We start from the raw sequence: 17,348 nt of genomic DNA on the forward strand, positions 1-17,348 counted from the left end.
AAATGTTCAGGCATTAAGAATTTTAAGTTTCCATGACAAACTTACATTTGATCTTCTTCATAGATTTTCCTAACAATTTCATCAATCATGAGTTTCTCTTTCAGCAAGTGCTCATAAGCGTCCTGCTTTTTTCTCTCTTGTTCTTCCAGTTGTTTCTCCAAGTCAAGACAGTACAGTGCTTTCACTTTGTTTCTTCTGTCTTCGGCAGCATGCTCTTCCTTCATCATTCTCTCGTGCTCTTCCATCATGGTCTTGGCTATTTCAGCATCACGTTTCTGATATTAAAACAAAATTTATCTTTCTCTTTTCAAATCTGAACCCAGAATGATAGAATACTTTAAATAAATGTAACTGAACATTATAAAGCCTGTTATATAAAATAATTTTTTTCAGCTGTGTAGGTAAAAAAGTCAAAAGTAAGTCATTGTGGCCTAAAGGGTCTGAATGATGAGTCAGACTCTAGAGATGCTTGGGGTAATACCTGATAAGGATAATCAATAAGTCTGTACCAGAAAAACAGTAAGAAAAATTATGAGTACTTTATTAGTAACCATTTTAAACTGTGAAAGCAGTAGTGATCTTTTTCTTTTGTTATAAGTTGATTTTCAATTTTGATTTTTCATAGTATCAGTTGCTATTTGGAATCAAGATGGTACTGCCATTTTTATACAGGTCTGCTATTAAATGACTCTAAGCAGCTATTAAGTTTCTCCTAGTTGAAGCTTTCTTTCCTGCCATGAGCCCCTGAGTTTTTTTCTTTCTCATGTATTAAAGGCCCTTTGTAATGTCTTTTACTTGAAAGGGTCATATACGCTATTGTGCCTGTTTTCTGCAGTTTGAATACACTCACTCTGTACTATTCCCAGAGTTAGAGACAATCCTTATCTTAGATGGATTAAATCCCTTTATTTTTTTGAGCAATTTCAAATCATTTAACAAAATATGTTTAAATTAAATATAATGGAGCATTTTTTAAAAATTAATGTTTGCCTTTATGATCACATCCTAGCATTTTTGGGTGGGGGGTACCAGGGGTTGAATTCAGGGGACTCAACCACTGAGTCCATTTCTAGTCCCATCTGTATTTTATTAGAGAAAGGATCTCACTAAGTTGCTTAGCGCCTTGCTAAATTGCTAAGGCTGGCTTTGAACTCATGATCCTCCTGCCTCCGCCTCCCAAGCCGCTGGGATTACAGGCATATACCATTGCACCTGGTCCACATCATAACTTTAACTACATCAAATATAAAAAACAGATTAAAATATGAACAATAAATATCATTCGTTATATAATTAAGGTTTATAACACGTACCCTGTTAATGTATCTTAACCAAAATTTCTTTGCACTTTTTTTTGTACATGTTGACTAAATTCTTTAAAAAAAAAAAACAACTTTTATGTGCAGATTACAACATACTTATAGAAATATATTGTTCTTATTTTACATATGAGAAAACATAAGCTCAGAGAGACAGAGCCAAATACTAGTACCTAGATATCTGACACCTAGTTAAGTCAAGTCCTAGGAGTATTTGGTTTCAATTTTGTGGATCAATTTTGACTTAGAAAATAGCAGCAATTCCTTTAGAAATCAGATTAGAATATCTATAATGGTCTTGAATAACCTCAACTATCAGAATAACTAAAACTACAAACCACTGGACAAATCATACATTGTGTTCTAGTTTATTTTGAAAGGATAGAATTTATCCTTTCAGAGGATATCCTTTCAAATAGAGGATAGAGGCAATGAAGCCTCTCACATTTTCCTACCAGCTGCTACACCTAAGGTTTTCACTATTAATAGCATGCTATATTAATTTCTACAAATATATACACATATATATATATGCACAAAACATATATACCATTTATAGCCTGCATCTATTCCTAATGAATACTGCACTAGTTAACTATTTTGATATCACCTCTATAACTGTGTGTATGAACATATTTATGTTGATATACACATCTATGTGTACATACATTCATATATAATTGGCATTTCTGTGTGATGATACAAACTCAAGAGACAATATATACCCTGTTTGTGTTAACTTATGGACTGTACTTTATATTTATACTGTATTACACTCCTTGCCCTCAACTGGGTAGCATATGAGGAGTTAGAAAAGGGGAACAAATAGAAACTTGAGAAAGGGGCTGCTTTTGTAAAACAGACAAGTTTCCTATACAAAATTATCAAAATATAAATCAACATGCAAAAAATATAGTTATCAGCTGAAAGGCTCTAATATTAAGTTAAACAATGTTTCCTATGAAATCACTGAAGATTTTGGATACCTTAAGAATCTGAAAGGTATACCAGTATTTGGAAATCGTGCAGTGTAAATTCTTTACAGAATGCAACAATTTAAAAAAAAAAAAAAAAAAAGGACTCATTTTTGGTTTTCTTTATGATACTAAAAACAAAGTGACCAGAAACAACATTACCATTTGCTCATATTTAATGGCATCCTTCTCAGCAATCTGGGCTGCTCTTTCTTTATTCATGTAAGCTGCTTTTAATTTCTTCTCCAATTCTCTGAGCTCAATACTGTGGGGGAAAAAGTCAAATTTAAATCTGCAGATCCTTAAGAGAATTAAGATCCACAGAAAATTAAGTGACAACATTTTAAATTTTCTCAAAGATAGTATACAATTGGTATTATTTTAGATCCATAGGAGACATAAGTTAGTTCCTTAATGGATGACTCACATTCCTATCAGCAATGTCTGAGAGTTCCAATTGTTATTTTCCATTGTTTTTAACTAGCCTAACCAGTGAAATAACACCTTGATGTGGCTTTAATTTGCATTTTCCTAGTGACTAATGATGTTGAATATCTTTTCAAGTGCTTATCACCTATTGTGTATCTTCTTGATATAAATGTCTATTTAAGTGCTTTGGCCATTCTTTTAATAGGGTTGTTTGGTATTTGTTGTCGAATTATAATTTTTCTTTATATATTCTGAATATTAAATCCTTATCAGAAATACGAATTGTTCTTCCAACCTAAATGAGTTCTGAGTTAGGTGAAACAGAGATGAAAATTTTGTGTTAATCCTCCAGGTAGCCTTAAGGCAAGTTAGAACAGACATAAACAATAAATTGTAAATAAGGTATGCTTTGCTCCCTCCTTAAACCAGGGAGCAAGGTCTCACTAGGAACATGGGCTTAAAGACTGCCTCGGAGCTAGGAGGGGATCCGACAAGGGCGAATAAAGGTACCACGAAACTTTCCTGCCATTTTTAAGGTGCCTTTTTCTTGATTCAATATTTGCTTGATTGCTATAAATCTTTGGATATTATCCAGAGTTTTTATAAAGTTGGTTCTAACTATTTCTCCATGTTTTTTGATGTTTCTGGTAGGGGAAGAGGTGAGGAGGGACAGGAGTTTGGAGCTGCCAACGCTGCTATTTTGTTAATGTCACTCCAATCCCACAATTTTTACTATGAGGTACTTTCATTATCAGTTAAAATACTTTCTAATTTCAATTTTGATTATTATTTTTTGATCCAAAGGTTATTTTGAAATACATTTGAAAATATACTAATCTACAAAGATTGGTAATATTTTTGTTTCTGATATCTAGTGTAATTCCACTTTAATCAGAGAGCATACTACGTGTAAATTGAATCCTTTGACAATCTGTTGATGCTTTCATTTCAGTACAATATGTCATCTATTTTGGTAAATAGTTCAAATATGTTTATCATAACTACTAATAGAGTTGAGTTTAAGTTGACAAGCTCAGTATCTTCTACTTGTCCTCTGTTCTGTGTTCTCTTTTTTCCCCTTTTTGCTTCTATGATGGGGTTCCACAACCACCCCCAGGTTTGATGATTCACTAAGAGGCTACACAGGACTCAGCATATAGTTTTACTCAACTGCTATAATGAATTCCAGTGAAAGGTAACAGAGCAAAATTGGCAAAGGAAGAAGGCACATGGGTGAAATCCAGAGGAAACCAGGTGCAAGCTTCCAAAAGTCCTCTCTCAGTGGAGTCTCACATAACATACATGGTTCACTCAGTAAATTACTGAGTTGTATCAACACATGAGAAATGCTGTCTACCAGGGAAGCTCATTAGAAAGTCCACACCTAAGGTTTTTATAAAAAGTTATATTTTAAAAAAACTGCATGGTACTGACATAAAAACAGACACATAGATCAATGGTACAGAATAAAATACACAGAGACAAACCCACACACCTACAGCCACTTGATCCTTGACAAAGGTGCTGAAAACATACATTGGAGAAAAGATAACCTTTTTAACAAATGATGATGGGAAAATTGGTTATTCATATGTAGAAGAATGAAACTAGACCCTTATCTCTCACACTACCTAAAAATCAATTCAAAATGGATCAAAGACCAAGGAATTAGACCAGAAACTATGCAACTCCTAGAAGAAAACATAGGTTCAACACTGTAGCATACAGACACAGGCAATGACTTTCTCAATAGGACCCTTAAAGCTCAGGTAATAATGCCAAGAGTTAATAAATGGGATGGCATCAAATTAAAAAGCTGTTCAGCACAGAAAACAATTAGGAGTGTAAAGGGAGAGGCTACAGAATGGTAGAAAATCTTTGCTAGCTACTCTTCTAACAGAGGAGTAGAATGTACAAAGAACTTAAATTTATACCAAAAAGAATCAAAAAACCCAATTAATAAATGGGCAAATGAATTAAAAAGTCACTTCTCAAAAGAAGAAATACAAATGGCCAACAAATATATGAAAAAATGTTCAACACGATTAGCAATTTGGGAAATGTGAATCAAAACGACACTGAGGCCAGGCATAGTAGTGCACATTTGTAATCCCAGTGACTCAGGAGGTTGAGATAGGAGGATTACAAGTTCAAAGCCAGCCTCAGCAACTTAGCAAGGCCCTAAGCAATTAAGTGAGACCCTGTCTCAAATAAAAATTTAAAAAGGGCTGGGGATGTAGCTCAATGGTAAAGTGCTCCTGGGTTAAATACCAGTGCCACTCCCCCGACTGCAGAAAAACCCTTACACTACACTAAGATTTCATTTCATACCAGTCAGAATGGCAGTCATCAAGAATGTAAATAATAAAAATGAAGATAATAAATGCTGGAGAGGATATGGAAGAAAAGAAATAATTTTATTATGCCAGCAGCTGGATTGTAAATTAGTACAACCACTATGGAAATCAATATGTAGGTTCCTCAAAAGACTAGGCATAGACTCATCTTATGACCCAGCTATACCACTCCCCAGTATTTATCCTGAAGAATCAAAGTCATCGTACTACAATGATGCATACTCAAGTTTATAGCAGCACAATTACAACAACCAAACTATGGAAACAGCCCAGGTGTCCTTCAGTAGATGAATGGATAAAGAAAATGTGGCATATATACACCATGAAGTTTTATTCAGCCATAAAGAAAATGAAATTATGTCATTTACAGAAAAATGGATGGAACTACAGACAATTATGTTAAATTAAATAAGTCAAACTCACAAGGCTAAGGGTCATATGTTTTCTCTCATATGCAGAAACTAGAGAGGAGAAAGGAAAAGGTGCAGGCATGAAAATCAAAAGGAGATCAGTAAAGGAAAGGGACCAAGGAATGGGAGGTGGGGAAGAAGAGGGGAACTGCCAGGGAGTGATATTGGCCAAATTATGTTGTTATATTGTGTATTGTGTGCATATACAAATATGCAAAAACAAATGTTGGGTGTAGTGGTGCACACCTGTAATGGTAGCAGCTCAGGAGAACTGCAAGTTCAAAGTCAGTCTCAGCAAATTAGGAAGGGCCTAAACAACTTAGTGAGATCCTGTCTCAAAATAAAAAATAAAAAGGGCTGGGAATGTGACTCAGTGGTTAGGTGTCCCTGGGACCAATCCTTTGTACCCCCCCAAAATCCCATCAGTGTGTAGAACTATAATGCACCAATAAAAAAATGAGAGGGGGGAATATTTTCCTGCATCTCAGAAACATGTATTTTAAAATTCCTTTGGTGAAAATGATTGTATAAAATGGATATAATGAAGGAAATGTATTCACTTCATGAATTGGGAAATGTAAATCAAAACTACACTGAGGCCAGGCAGTGTAGTTAAAATTTTAAAATTTTAACAATAAAAACAAGTATTTGCTTCAAAAAAATAAAGAGCCTAATTTTAATATATGTGATTCTGAATTGCTTATGATACATTTTAAGCACCACAGCAAAAAGTTCCCTGAATTTAGACCTGCCAATTTGCAGATAAATACATCAATCTAATAAATAATCTATTTCTGCATGTCTGTCAAAATGTCAGCATGGCTCACACACAAAATAAAAAATAAAACTTGAAAATTCTGGCACTGTTAAGTGAACATATTCAATTTCAAAGAATATCCAACTGATTGACTCTGCCCTTAATTCTGAAGAGATTTTTTCACAAAGTATAGAATTCTGGATGAGCTATAATTTTTTTCAGCTCTTCAAATCAATCATCTTCTAGTTTTTACTGTTTCTGTTCAAAATTCAGTGACATTTCTTATTATTGCTTATTTGAAGGTAATAGCCTTTTTGTCTGGCTGCTTTATTATTTTTATGTATTTTGTTGTTGTTTTACAGTTCGGGGAATGAATCCAGGATCTCTTGTGTGCTAGGCAAGTGCTCTGTCACTGAGCTACGTTCCCCATCCTTTAAAAAATTACTATTATTTTATATTGTTGGGTTTCAAAAGTTTGACAAGGATGAGTTTAGGTAGAGTTTTTATTATTTTGTGTGTTTGACACTGAGACTTTATGTCTTGTATCATTTTTTCAAAATTCTTGACCAGTATCTCTTCAAATAATGCTTCTACATCATTGTCTTTCATCTATGCAACCAGGACTAAAATTATGTGTGTTAGAACTTTCCACCATAGCCCATATTTCTTTTAAGTTTTTATCTGTTTTTTTTATTCTTTTATCTCTCCATGCTTTATTCTACATATTTTACACTAATCTTTCACAAGATATCCATCATGCCTATGTAATAAAATCTAATTAAATTGTATTATTAAGGAATAAGAACTTAAGAGTAAAACTTGATGAATGGTATTGAACATGTTGCCATGAGTTTATCAGACAAGCTCTGCTTTACATAACTCTCAGTTATGTTTTCAGTAACAGCAGAACCCTCCAGAAGAAATGCAGCTACCAATGCCAGGCTCACCAGTTTGGTTCCCTTCCTTTCCCGGTTCTTATTTTTACATTTTCTCCAGACTCTTTTCTCTGAGGGAACATAAATCTGAATCATCTAATCTGCAATGCTAGATGTGGACAACTCTTCTATTTAACTCTTATTATCAGTGATTTAGACAAAGGCATGAGGATATATTTGCTTCATCTTCAAATGATATAATGCCCAAGTGATAGCTAACAATGATTAGAGAATTAGGACTTCAAAAAGATAGTTTGAGACTAGTATAGCATATAGATTTTGGCAGTAATTTTAAGCCCACCTCCTCCCCTGGGACTAATAATTTCTTAGAGAATATGATTAAAATTGTAGACCCAGAAAAATACAATATATTTACTGAATATATATTTTAATGAGGTTCAAAATCCCTGAAGCTCATCCATGATTCCTATGATACATAAATAAGTCCTTTGAAATAAAAGGAACAATTATCAAAGTAAATTTCCAATATATTCAACTATACAGAAACAGAATGAACATTAACTTGGCCATAAGTTTGATCAACAGGTGACATGGCTGTCCCTAAAAAGTCATTTAATCTTAAACATCGTTAAGAAATCTATTCTATGAATCTGACCAAATTTCCTATCTAAATATATGAAATACCATAGTGAAGCTCATCTTTATGTATATCGACAAAGTACTAATTTAAAAAAAACTATAAATATATAAAAGAAAGACCAGTGAAGTAGAGAAAGGGGATTGGGGGAGGGAAGAAAGGAGGGAAAGGAGAAGTATTGGGGACTTATATTTCATGTTACATGTCAAAGTGAACCCTAATATTATGTATGAATAAAATGAACTAATAAAAAAAGAAATCTATTCTAGAAATAAGTAAGTCTGTTTTTTTGTAAGAAGCCATTTTAAAATTTGTGCTTAAGGGAAAGAACAGAAGGGGCTGATATTTATTAAATATTCAACAATTATTTCTATGAATACAACTTATTTTCTCAAATGAATATTCTGGGATTTAAAGCAATATTTCCAGGCAAAATATTAAATAAGTGCAATGATCTAAACAAAGAAATTTCACTTTCAGGTGCTAAGAATTAAAAGTTTAATAGTAAATAGACTAAATAGAATTGGTAAAAACCACAATACCTGTTTTCTCTTACTTGTTGTCTCATCTTTTCATCCTTTAGACTTTCATGTTTTAATTTTGCCAATTCCAGAGCCAATTTTTCTTCTTGTTCAAGCTGGAGTTCCCTCAATCTCTTGTTTTCTTCTGCCTGAATAAAAAAGACAACTTTAATTATTTGCCCTGAGGAATCAGACTTTTTTTCATCCAAGGTTGAGTTTGTTTATTTTACAATGTAAAACTAAATGCCTTAACAGCAAAGTTCAATTATTTATGTTTTATTTTAAAGTATAAAATATTTCAATAAGTACTTTTTCAAATATTTTATCATGGAAAGATTTGGAAGAATATTAAACAATGTTGAAGGCTATTCGTCACTTATCTTTTCAAAAATTAACATTGTGTTAATTGTTTTTTCTCTTGAATTCCACTCTATTTTCTTATTCTTTCTCTGCTATAATATTTTACAACAAATCTTAGGCATAATGTCATTTACCATGTAAATAATTCAATATGGATTTCTACCTGATAAGAATTTCTTTTTATATAACAACCATGCCATTAAACTGTCTAAATAAATTAATGATTCCTTACTAATACCTACACACATTCAAGCTTTCACACCTGTCTTATAATTTTTCTTCTGGTTGTTTGTTCATATCAAAATCCAAACAAGGTCCATATCCTGCATGTAGTTATTATTTCTCTTAAGTTTCTTTTATATTCTATAATGGTCACCCACACATACATGCATGCACTGTTTTTCCAAGCCATTGATTTGTTGTAGAAATTAGAACATACAGCTCAAAGAATGTCCCACATTCTGCATTTATTTGAGTGATTGTCAAAAGTATGTCACTTGTTTGTTTTATATTTTATATAAAATGATAGATCTACAAATTCAGATCTGTATTTAAGAAAAATAAAGACTGAAAAAAATGTTCAACATCATCAGCCATCATGAAATGCAAATTAAAATTACACTGAGATATCACTACATCTCTATTAGAATGACTAAAATAAAAAATAGTAGCAACACTAAAAGTGAGAAAATGAGAAACTGCATATTCATAATGTTGGGTGGGAATGTAAAGTAGTACAGCCACTCTGGAAATCAGTCTGGTAGTTTATTATAAAGCTGACATGCAACTACCACACAAATCAACAGCTATACTCTAAGCATGTATCCCAGGGAAACAAAATTTATATTCATTTCAAAATTGGTACCCAAATACTTACAGAGATTTATTCATAATAACCACTGCTAGAAATATACTAGACAACCTTCATCAGATGAATGATCAAGTAAATTTAGGTATATCCACACTTTGGAATACTACTCAGCAATAAAAAGGAATATAAACAACAACTTGGGTGAATCTCCAGGGATAATGCTGAGTGGGGGGAAAAGCCAATTCCCAATATGTTAAATACTGTCTGATACTACCTATGTAACATTCTTGGAACATCCTTTTTTAAAAATTGAGATAATTTACATAGAATAAAATTCATCTTTTACAATCTACAACTCAGTAGCTTTTGTATACTTACAATATTGTGCAACCATTACTATTATCTCTTTAAAAAGATGGACTTTATTTCTTTGGAATTTTGGGTTCATAGAAAAATCAAGCTGAAAATACAGAGTTCCCATATGTTTTTCAAATTTCTTGAGTATATACTTAGAAGCAGAACTGCTCTGTTAGTATGCTTAACTTTTTAAGTTAAGCATTTATGTAACTTTTTGAAAAGAAAAAATTACAGAGATGAAGGAAAAAAAAGTAGTGGTTGCCAGGCACAGTCAGTGTTGAAAGAAGTGCATGTTACAACAGAGTAGCAGACATGAGATCTGTGTGGTGATAAAATAGTTTTATAATTTAAGATGGTGGTTGAGCACATCGATACATGTAATAAAATAACATATAAGTATACAGATATATTGTGCCAATGTCATTTTCCAGAGTTTGATATTATACTTCAATTTTGTAAGACTTGACCAGTGGTGAGAACTGGCCAAGAGCACAATGGAGCTCTCCATACCATGTATGCAAATTCCTGAGAATCTATAATCATTTCAACATAAAAAGTTAAAGAGAGGAACAAAAACAACCAGATATGGGGGAAACAATAGAGTGCAGACTACGGTAAATTAACCTATTAAAAGTGAAACACATAACCACACCAGAGGAGAACAGGAACTGGACGTGAACTTTGGGAAACAATGTTTGACTCGATAATGGGAGACTAAAGATAGAAAGAACTATACCAGTCTGTACTACAGAAGTAAATTTGTTTCTCGTAGGGGTGCAGGTAAGCAATTCCAAAAGTACTTTATTTGTATAGTAGGGTTGAAAGAATAAAGGAAAGCTATGTAGATATCAATAGCCAACCTTCTTTTTGTTGGAGAAGGCAATTACAAATAAGGAAAGGGAGAAGAGTGAAATGCAGGGTACACTGCCAGGCTGGCAAGGCAATGGTTTTATTTCAGTCTGAGACTAAAGGCTTGAGAACCAGAAGGACCTACATATAGTTCCTGTCCAAAGACCAGCAACGTAAGACCTAAGAAGGGCTAATGTTTCAGTTTGAGGCCAATGGCAGGGAAAAAGCATCAGTCAGGCAGGAAGAATTCTCTCCTATCTGGTGAAGGGTCAGTATTTTTATTCAGTTCAAGCTTTCAACTGACTGGATGAGGCCCACCCTCACTAGGGAGGGCAATCTGCTTTACTCAATCTACCAATTTAAATGTTAGTCTTAGCCCAAACACCAGAACAATGTTAGATCAAATAACCTGAGCACACCATGGCCCTGTCAAGTTGAAACAAAATTAACCACCACAAGCCTAAAACATTTTGTTCTGATAAAAAGCAAGGAAGATATCAAAGATTAAGGGTGTCTTGTTAAAAGAGCACAGAAGCAATATAAAAAAGCATTCATTGGCCAAGGACAAGACAATTTAAGCATCAAAAAGAATAATAATGTAATTATAAGTATATAAAGACTCATGAGTTCAGATATTTTAAAAAACATTCAAAAACTAAAGAAAACAAAATTTTTAAACAACATAGATATCAATCTACTCTAAAATTAACTATTTATCCCCCTTTCCAGTAAGAACAAATGAGTCTAGTTGATGAGGAAAAGTTCATTTTGAAGGAATTTTCGCTAATTAAATGTGAAAGGAAAAATAGAAAAATCAGTGTATTGCAACTCCTAATGAAAGAAAAAATTCTTTGTGAAACTACCTATGAAAGTTTGATGAGAACTTTTATAATTAAGGAAGGAGGCTGTCTCACTGAACCCAGTGGTTAACACTGGTATTATTAAAAGTGGAATGACCAGACCTCATGTTCCTTATGATGTGACACAATGCCAGTATCACCTATGAAGTATTCTTGCCAAGAGACCTGATCTCAAACTAATCACATCTTTAGGGCTAACTTCCATTTAGAGGAAATATAAGAGGTAGAGACATAAAGTAAAGAAAACATGAGGAAACAAACAGATAAATACAGAATGTGGAATACTAAACAACTGCCCTAGTTAATTTTAACAAGTTAAAAATATGAGGTTAGGGCTGGGGTTGTAGCTCAGTGGTACAGTGCTTACCTAGCATATATGAAGCACTGGGTTCGATCCTCAGCACCACATAAAAATAAATAAATAAAATAAAGGTATTGTGTCCATCTACAACTAAAGAAATATTTATAAAACATGAAATTAAAAACACAAAGGATGAAAGAGGAGCTGTTTTAGATTAAGAGGGATTTAGACATAGCAAGCAAATATATTGTATGAACTGTATTGGGCCCTGATTAAAACAAAAAAATGTAAAAGCCAATTTTTGATACAGTCACGGAAATTTGTTTAAGAAATGGGTAAAAAGAAACTATCCATATTTTGTTTGATGCATACTAAAATATGCAGAGAGAGAGATGGTATAATATCTGGGATTTTCTCGAAAAATAATAGAAAAAAATTGAATAGAATCTGCTTGCTCAGAGTTAAAAAAAAAATCACATCTAAGCTTTTGGAATTTGGAACACAAAGGAACGGATACAACTTTTAAAACTTGTTTTTTTTCCTATTCCCTGCAATATCCTACAAGATGGGGAATATACAGCCGGCACTCAAAAAACTAGTATCATAATATTTCCTTCACATTTATGAGACTTCATTTCTCTCCTGTATCTCACTTCTTATCAGTTTCCCTTTTTATATCAATTTGATCCTTTAAAATGTTTAGAAATAGCATTGACATAGCATATATGTGGTACCTGAATTATTCAAAGTAGTATTTAAAACAGGAATAAATTTATACCTAATACTTAAGTGTTCGGTTTCTACCATTTCATAATGTACCTGTTTAATTTCAGTAAATTCAGAAGACATCCTTATATTTTTGTCCTTAGAAATATAAAGTAACACATGAACTGTGGAAGTTAATAATTATGCATTTCACATTTATGTTAAAAAATCTGGGCACTTCTTCTTGCCAAGAACTAGGCACAACAAGGGTTGTGCATGTATTTACTTATTACCAAAAATTTCTGAGTAGGAGGTACTATTATTACTCCCCAAATTGTACATGAAGATAAAAAGTAAAAGCAAAATACCTGAGATTCTGAAGCTATGATATAGTATAAGATTTTAAAAGCCAGTCTAGCTCCAGAAAGTTGGCTCTTCATAACCATACTAGATGACTTACAATAAGGCATCCCTTACCTGACATTTGTCTTTCTAAACAACTACAGTATTAGCAGTTGGCTTTTATCATTTCTAAGGTGAAAATGAAGGGGGAAAAATGTAACTATCATAGTAAAACTTACTTTTTGGATGGCTTCTTCCATATCCAACTCGAACTGTTCATTCTGTAATAATCTGAGGAATCTCCTGCACTCAATACTGTCATCAGTTTTATTCTTCTCCATTTGCTTGCTGATTTGAGTCTGCATCTCTTTTAGTGCTTTAATATCCAAATTTCTACGAAAGTTTTCATCTACTAATTTCTGATGCCTTTCACTAAAGTTCAAAGTTCTCTTTGGGGTAGCCTATAATGGATAAAATGTGCATATTGAAATATTCCAAAGTCCGATTTTAAAAATATATTGAGATAATATAACAAAATAAATAATAATAATGAAGAGTCTTTGGCTTCCTTCCTAAATTCAGAGAATACCTAATAAAAGAGTAAATGTAGTAGCTTAACACTTCATTAATTAAATAATTATTAGTATTATTCTCTATTTCATAGATGAGGCATGAAAAGCAAAAGTAATTAAACCCAAGGTCCCGCAGCTTCTAAGCACCAATACTAGGCTTCAAAGATAGGCCGTGGAACTGTACAGACCCAGCTGTTAACCACTACCCCGGGAATTCCTCCTCTCATTCCACCCACCACCACCACACCACACGGCCACAAAGTACTCTTCAGAAGCTGCCCAGCTTTTCCTAATATAAACTAATAGGTAAACCGCTGCTACTAATCTGTTGGCTCTGTCCCAGACCCATATCTCCACTCACTGATACAGAATTCCTATAAGGCAGATTTAAAAATAGATCTACTACTGTGTAGGGCGGGGGTGGGGGGTGCCAGTGAATGGAAATCACTGCGACTGCCCCTTAAGTAACAGCACCCGACGCCCCTGAAAAGCAAACACAAGTTTCCCACTCAGCTCTCAGATTAAGCACTTCCGAGTCCTTTTTCAGAGGTAGACGAGCTTTAAACCATAAATAAGTAGTCTTGAGTCCCTCAACTGGCTCACCATCTTGGCTTCCACTGCCACCACCTTTCTGCAAACGCAGGCTCCACCAGGTAGAAGGACACTGGCTGGACCGCGCGCTCCAGTGTTTACGCGGTGTCCCGGCAACCGCCGCCACCCGCCCGCCCGGCCCGTGCAGGACGCGGCTTCCCATTGGTCACGGAAATATCCAATCAACATTGAGCTTCTTCGGAGGCAGGCAGAGGGGCTCCTTCTAATAGGTCTGAACTAGGCAGGCGCCAAGTTCAGATCATCGCAGGTCTGGCTGCAAGGCTTTTGCAGACCGCTAGGGAGCTCAAGATTTCCCTCCAACGTCTGTACGCTGGGTTAGAAGCCACGCTGAGACCGGTGCAAACTATTTGCAAGAAATACACAAACTATTGTTTAGTATATTGGGTCGAAGACGCTTTCACGCCCTGAGCATCCTGTGCCTTCAATGCCTACCCTGCCTAGGCAGTGGGAGTCCTGGTCACCCGCTGCTGTGCTGGGTAACAGTGGGTGGTTTGTGCTTCCAGGAACCTTCACCTCGCCCTTCACAGGCACTGTTAATAAACTTTGGGGATAAAATATGCAAAGCCACCTGGATCTTAATTCTGCCATATGGTCCAGGTACCAATGAGAGAACAGAACAGATGATAGCCCAATATTAGTCTGACTTTTTTCACTGTCGGTTAGATACGAAAGTCCATTTAAAAGAATTTTAAGTACAAGAAATGATCAGAGAAATTAGATACACTGATTTTACAGATGATATATTTGAGAAACTGTCAAAGCTAAATTTGTTTTAAAAAATAGTAGCATAACTTACTCTGTGTTACCCTAATTTCAAGTCCATCCTGGGTACTAATTTCTGATTAAAGATTAATAATAAAAAGGACTTAACTTTTTTTTTTCCACTTGTAAAATGCTAAGAAATTGCCCTCCCAACTTTACCACCAGAAAAAAGTTGAACAAACTAAAAATAGTTTGAAGTCTCTGGCACTTTAAACTATAGCTAATATTAAACACAGCCTAAGTCCTAGTCACACTAAATGCCTATTAGTTCCTATCATCCAACAAATCACATTCAGCTTTCAACAACAAGGCTAAAGGCGAGTTGCTAAAAGGCACAGTAAGCATCTGAACCAGATTAGGTATGATGCATTTGAAGATTATTAAATGGGAATTTTAAATAACTGAGTAATGTGCTAAGGACTGAAAAAATGTGAATAACATGCAATTATAGAATGAGTAATATGAATAGAGAGATGGAAACTTAAAGAATCCTAAGGAAATGCTGGAAATGGAAAACACTATAAAAAAATGAAGAATGCCTTTGATGGTCTTATCAGTAGATGGACACAAGTGAAAATCAGTAAACATGAAAGTATATCAATAGAAAGTTTCCAAACTGAAATGCTGAGAGATGAATAACAAGTTAAATAACCCTACTGCGCATTTAGACCTCATGTTAGATGCAAATTCTTCTCCTACATGAAAAGACTACTTATGAGAGGCATGGGAGGGGGGGAGGTATCAAAGTTTTAGTCTTTTGAGGCTCTTAGAATCCCAGTTACCACAAATATAAAATTGTCTGAAATGTGTTCACATGCAAAAAAATTTGAATCTAATATGCATCTCTTAACATGCATAAAATTCCCTGTTAGTCTAAAAACCTCCACAGGAACTCTATAAAATAATATGGTATAAATACATATATATGTATACCTATACATACACATACATATAATTTTATTTTTAACTGATACTTAAAACCAAAATTTTTTACATATTAACAGGGTACCATGGAATGTTTCAATACTTGTATAGATTACATATTTAAATCAGGCCAAATATATATCTTTTAAAACATTTATCATTTCTTTTTTTAATATTTATTTTTTAGCTGTAGTTGGACACAACACCTTTATTTCACTTGTTTATTTTTGTATGTGGCACTGAGGATCGAACCCAGGGTCTCACTCGTGCGAGGTGAGCGCTCCACCGCTGAGCCAAACCCCAGCCCTTATCATTTCTTTATGATGAAAACTTTCTAAATCCTTTCTTCAATTTTTTTAAAATGTATGTCACATTATTGTAATTTACAATCACCCCACCGTGCACACTAGACTTGTTACTCCTATCTAACTTAGTACCCATTGATCAAGCTTTTCCCATCCTTCCCTCCTTCCCTTACTTCCACTGGTCTCTAGTAACCACTAATCTCCTTTCAGTCTCTATTGGATCAGCTCTTTTAGATTGTACATGAGGGAGAACAATATTGTACTTGCTTTCCTGTTCCTGCCTTATTTCACTTAACAAAATGATCTCTGGTTCACCATCTTGTAATTAATGACAGGGTTTCGTATTTTTTATGCCTGAATAGTATTCCATTTTGTTTACGTAGCACATTTCCTTCATTCATTAGTTGATGATCACTTACATTGTTTCCAGTTCTTGGCTACTGTGAATAGTGCTGCAACTTACTGATTTCCTTGGGATATATATATATATATATATATATATATATATATATATATATATATATATATATACATTCACTAGGAGGATTGCTGGATCAGATCTTAGCTCTATTTTTAAGGTTTTTGAGAAAACTTTATACTGCTTTGCATAATGGCTATACTAATTTACAATCTCACCAACAGTGTGCAAATGTTCCCTTTTCTCCCCATTCTCACCAGCATCTGTTATCTTTAGTCTTTTTTAGCCATTCTTATTGGGGCGAGTTAATATATCATTGTGATTTTCATTTGCATTTTCCTAATGATTGATGTTGATCAATTTTTCATGTGCCTGTTGGACACTTGTATATATATTTTTTGAGAAATGTCTATTTAGATCTGTTGCTGGTTTTTTACCAGATTATTTGTTGTTTTGCTATTAAATCTTTGGAATTCCTTTATGTAGTCTGGATATTATCAGATGTATAGTTTGCAAATATTTTCCCTGGTTCTGGAGATTGCTACTATACTCTGTTAATTGTTTTTAGTTTTTTCATTTGTCTATTTTTGCTTTTGTTTCTTATATTTTGGTGGGTCTTATCCAAAAAATCTTTGCCTATTACAAAAAGAAAGAAAGAACTGCCCATTTACAGGGACCACCACTTGACCGTTCTCACAAGATACCACACCCTTCACTCTGTTCCCATCAAAGCCCAAAGCCTCATCCGCAAAATAATGTGAACCCCAAGAAGCGGCCCACAGTCAAGCAAATCTTACAGCACCCATGGCTGAGGCAGGGTGAGCAGTATGTACCCCATCATTATAGTGTGGCACTCCCCAAACACCCAGA

General features: G+C 34.2%; 1 protein-coding gene across 2 annotated transcripts in view; it reads right to left on the bottom strand.

Moving 5' to 3' along the window:
- Positions 1 to 14,117, bottom strand: part of Mns1 (meiosis specific nuclear structural 1) — a 55,106-nt gene extending 40,989 nt beyond the window's left edge. For both annotated transcript variants that reach the window (XM_027923787.2, XM_071608294.1), the window contains exons 1-5: positions 14,061 to 14,117; positions 13,125 to 13,346; positions 8,322 to 8,449; positions 2,456 to 2,558; positions 46 to 275 (exon numbers count right to left, since the gene is read on the bottom strand). In XM_027923787.2, coding sequence (XP_027779588.2) covers positions 46 to 275; positions 2,456 to 2,558; positions 8,322 to 8,449; positions 13,125 to 13,346; positions 14,061 to 14,063 — 686 coding nt within the window. In that variant the 5' untranslated portion in view covers positions 14,064 to 14,117. The remainder of the gene's footprint in view (positions 1 to 45; positions 276 to 2,455; positions 2,559 to 8,321; positions 8,450 to 13,124; positions 13,347 to 14,060) is intronic.
- Positions 14,118 to 17,348: the final 3,231 nt, after the last annotated feature.

Source organism: Marmota flaviventris, chromosome 2 (genome assembly GCF_047511675.1).
Source record: "Marmota flaviventris isolate mMarFla1 chromosome 2, mMarFla1.hap1, whole genome shotgun sequence".
NCBI classification, from domain to species: Eukaryota; Metazoa; Chordata; class Mammalia; order Rodentia; family Sciuridae; genus Marmota; species Marmota flaviventris.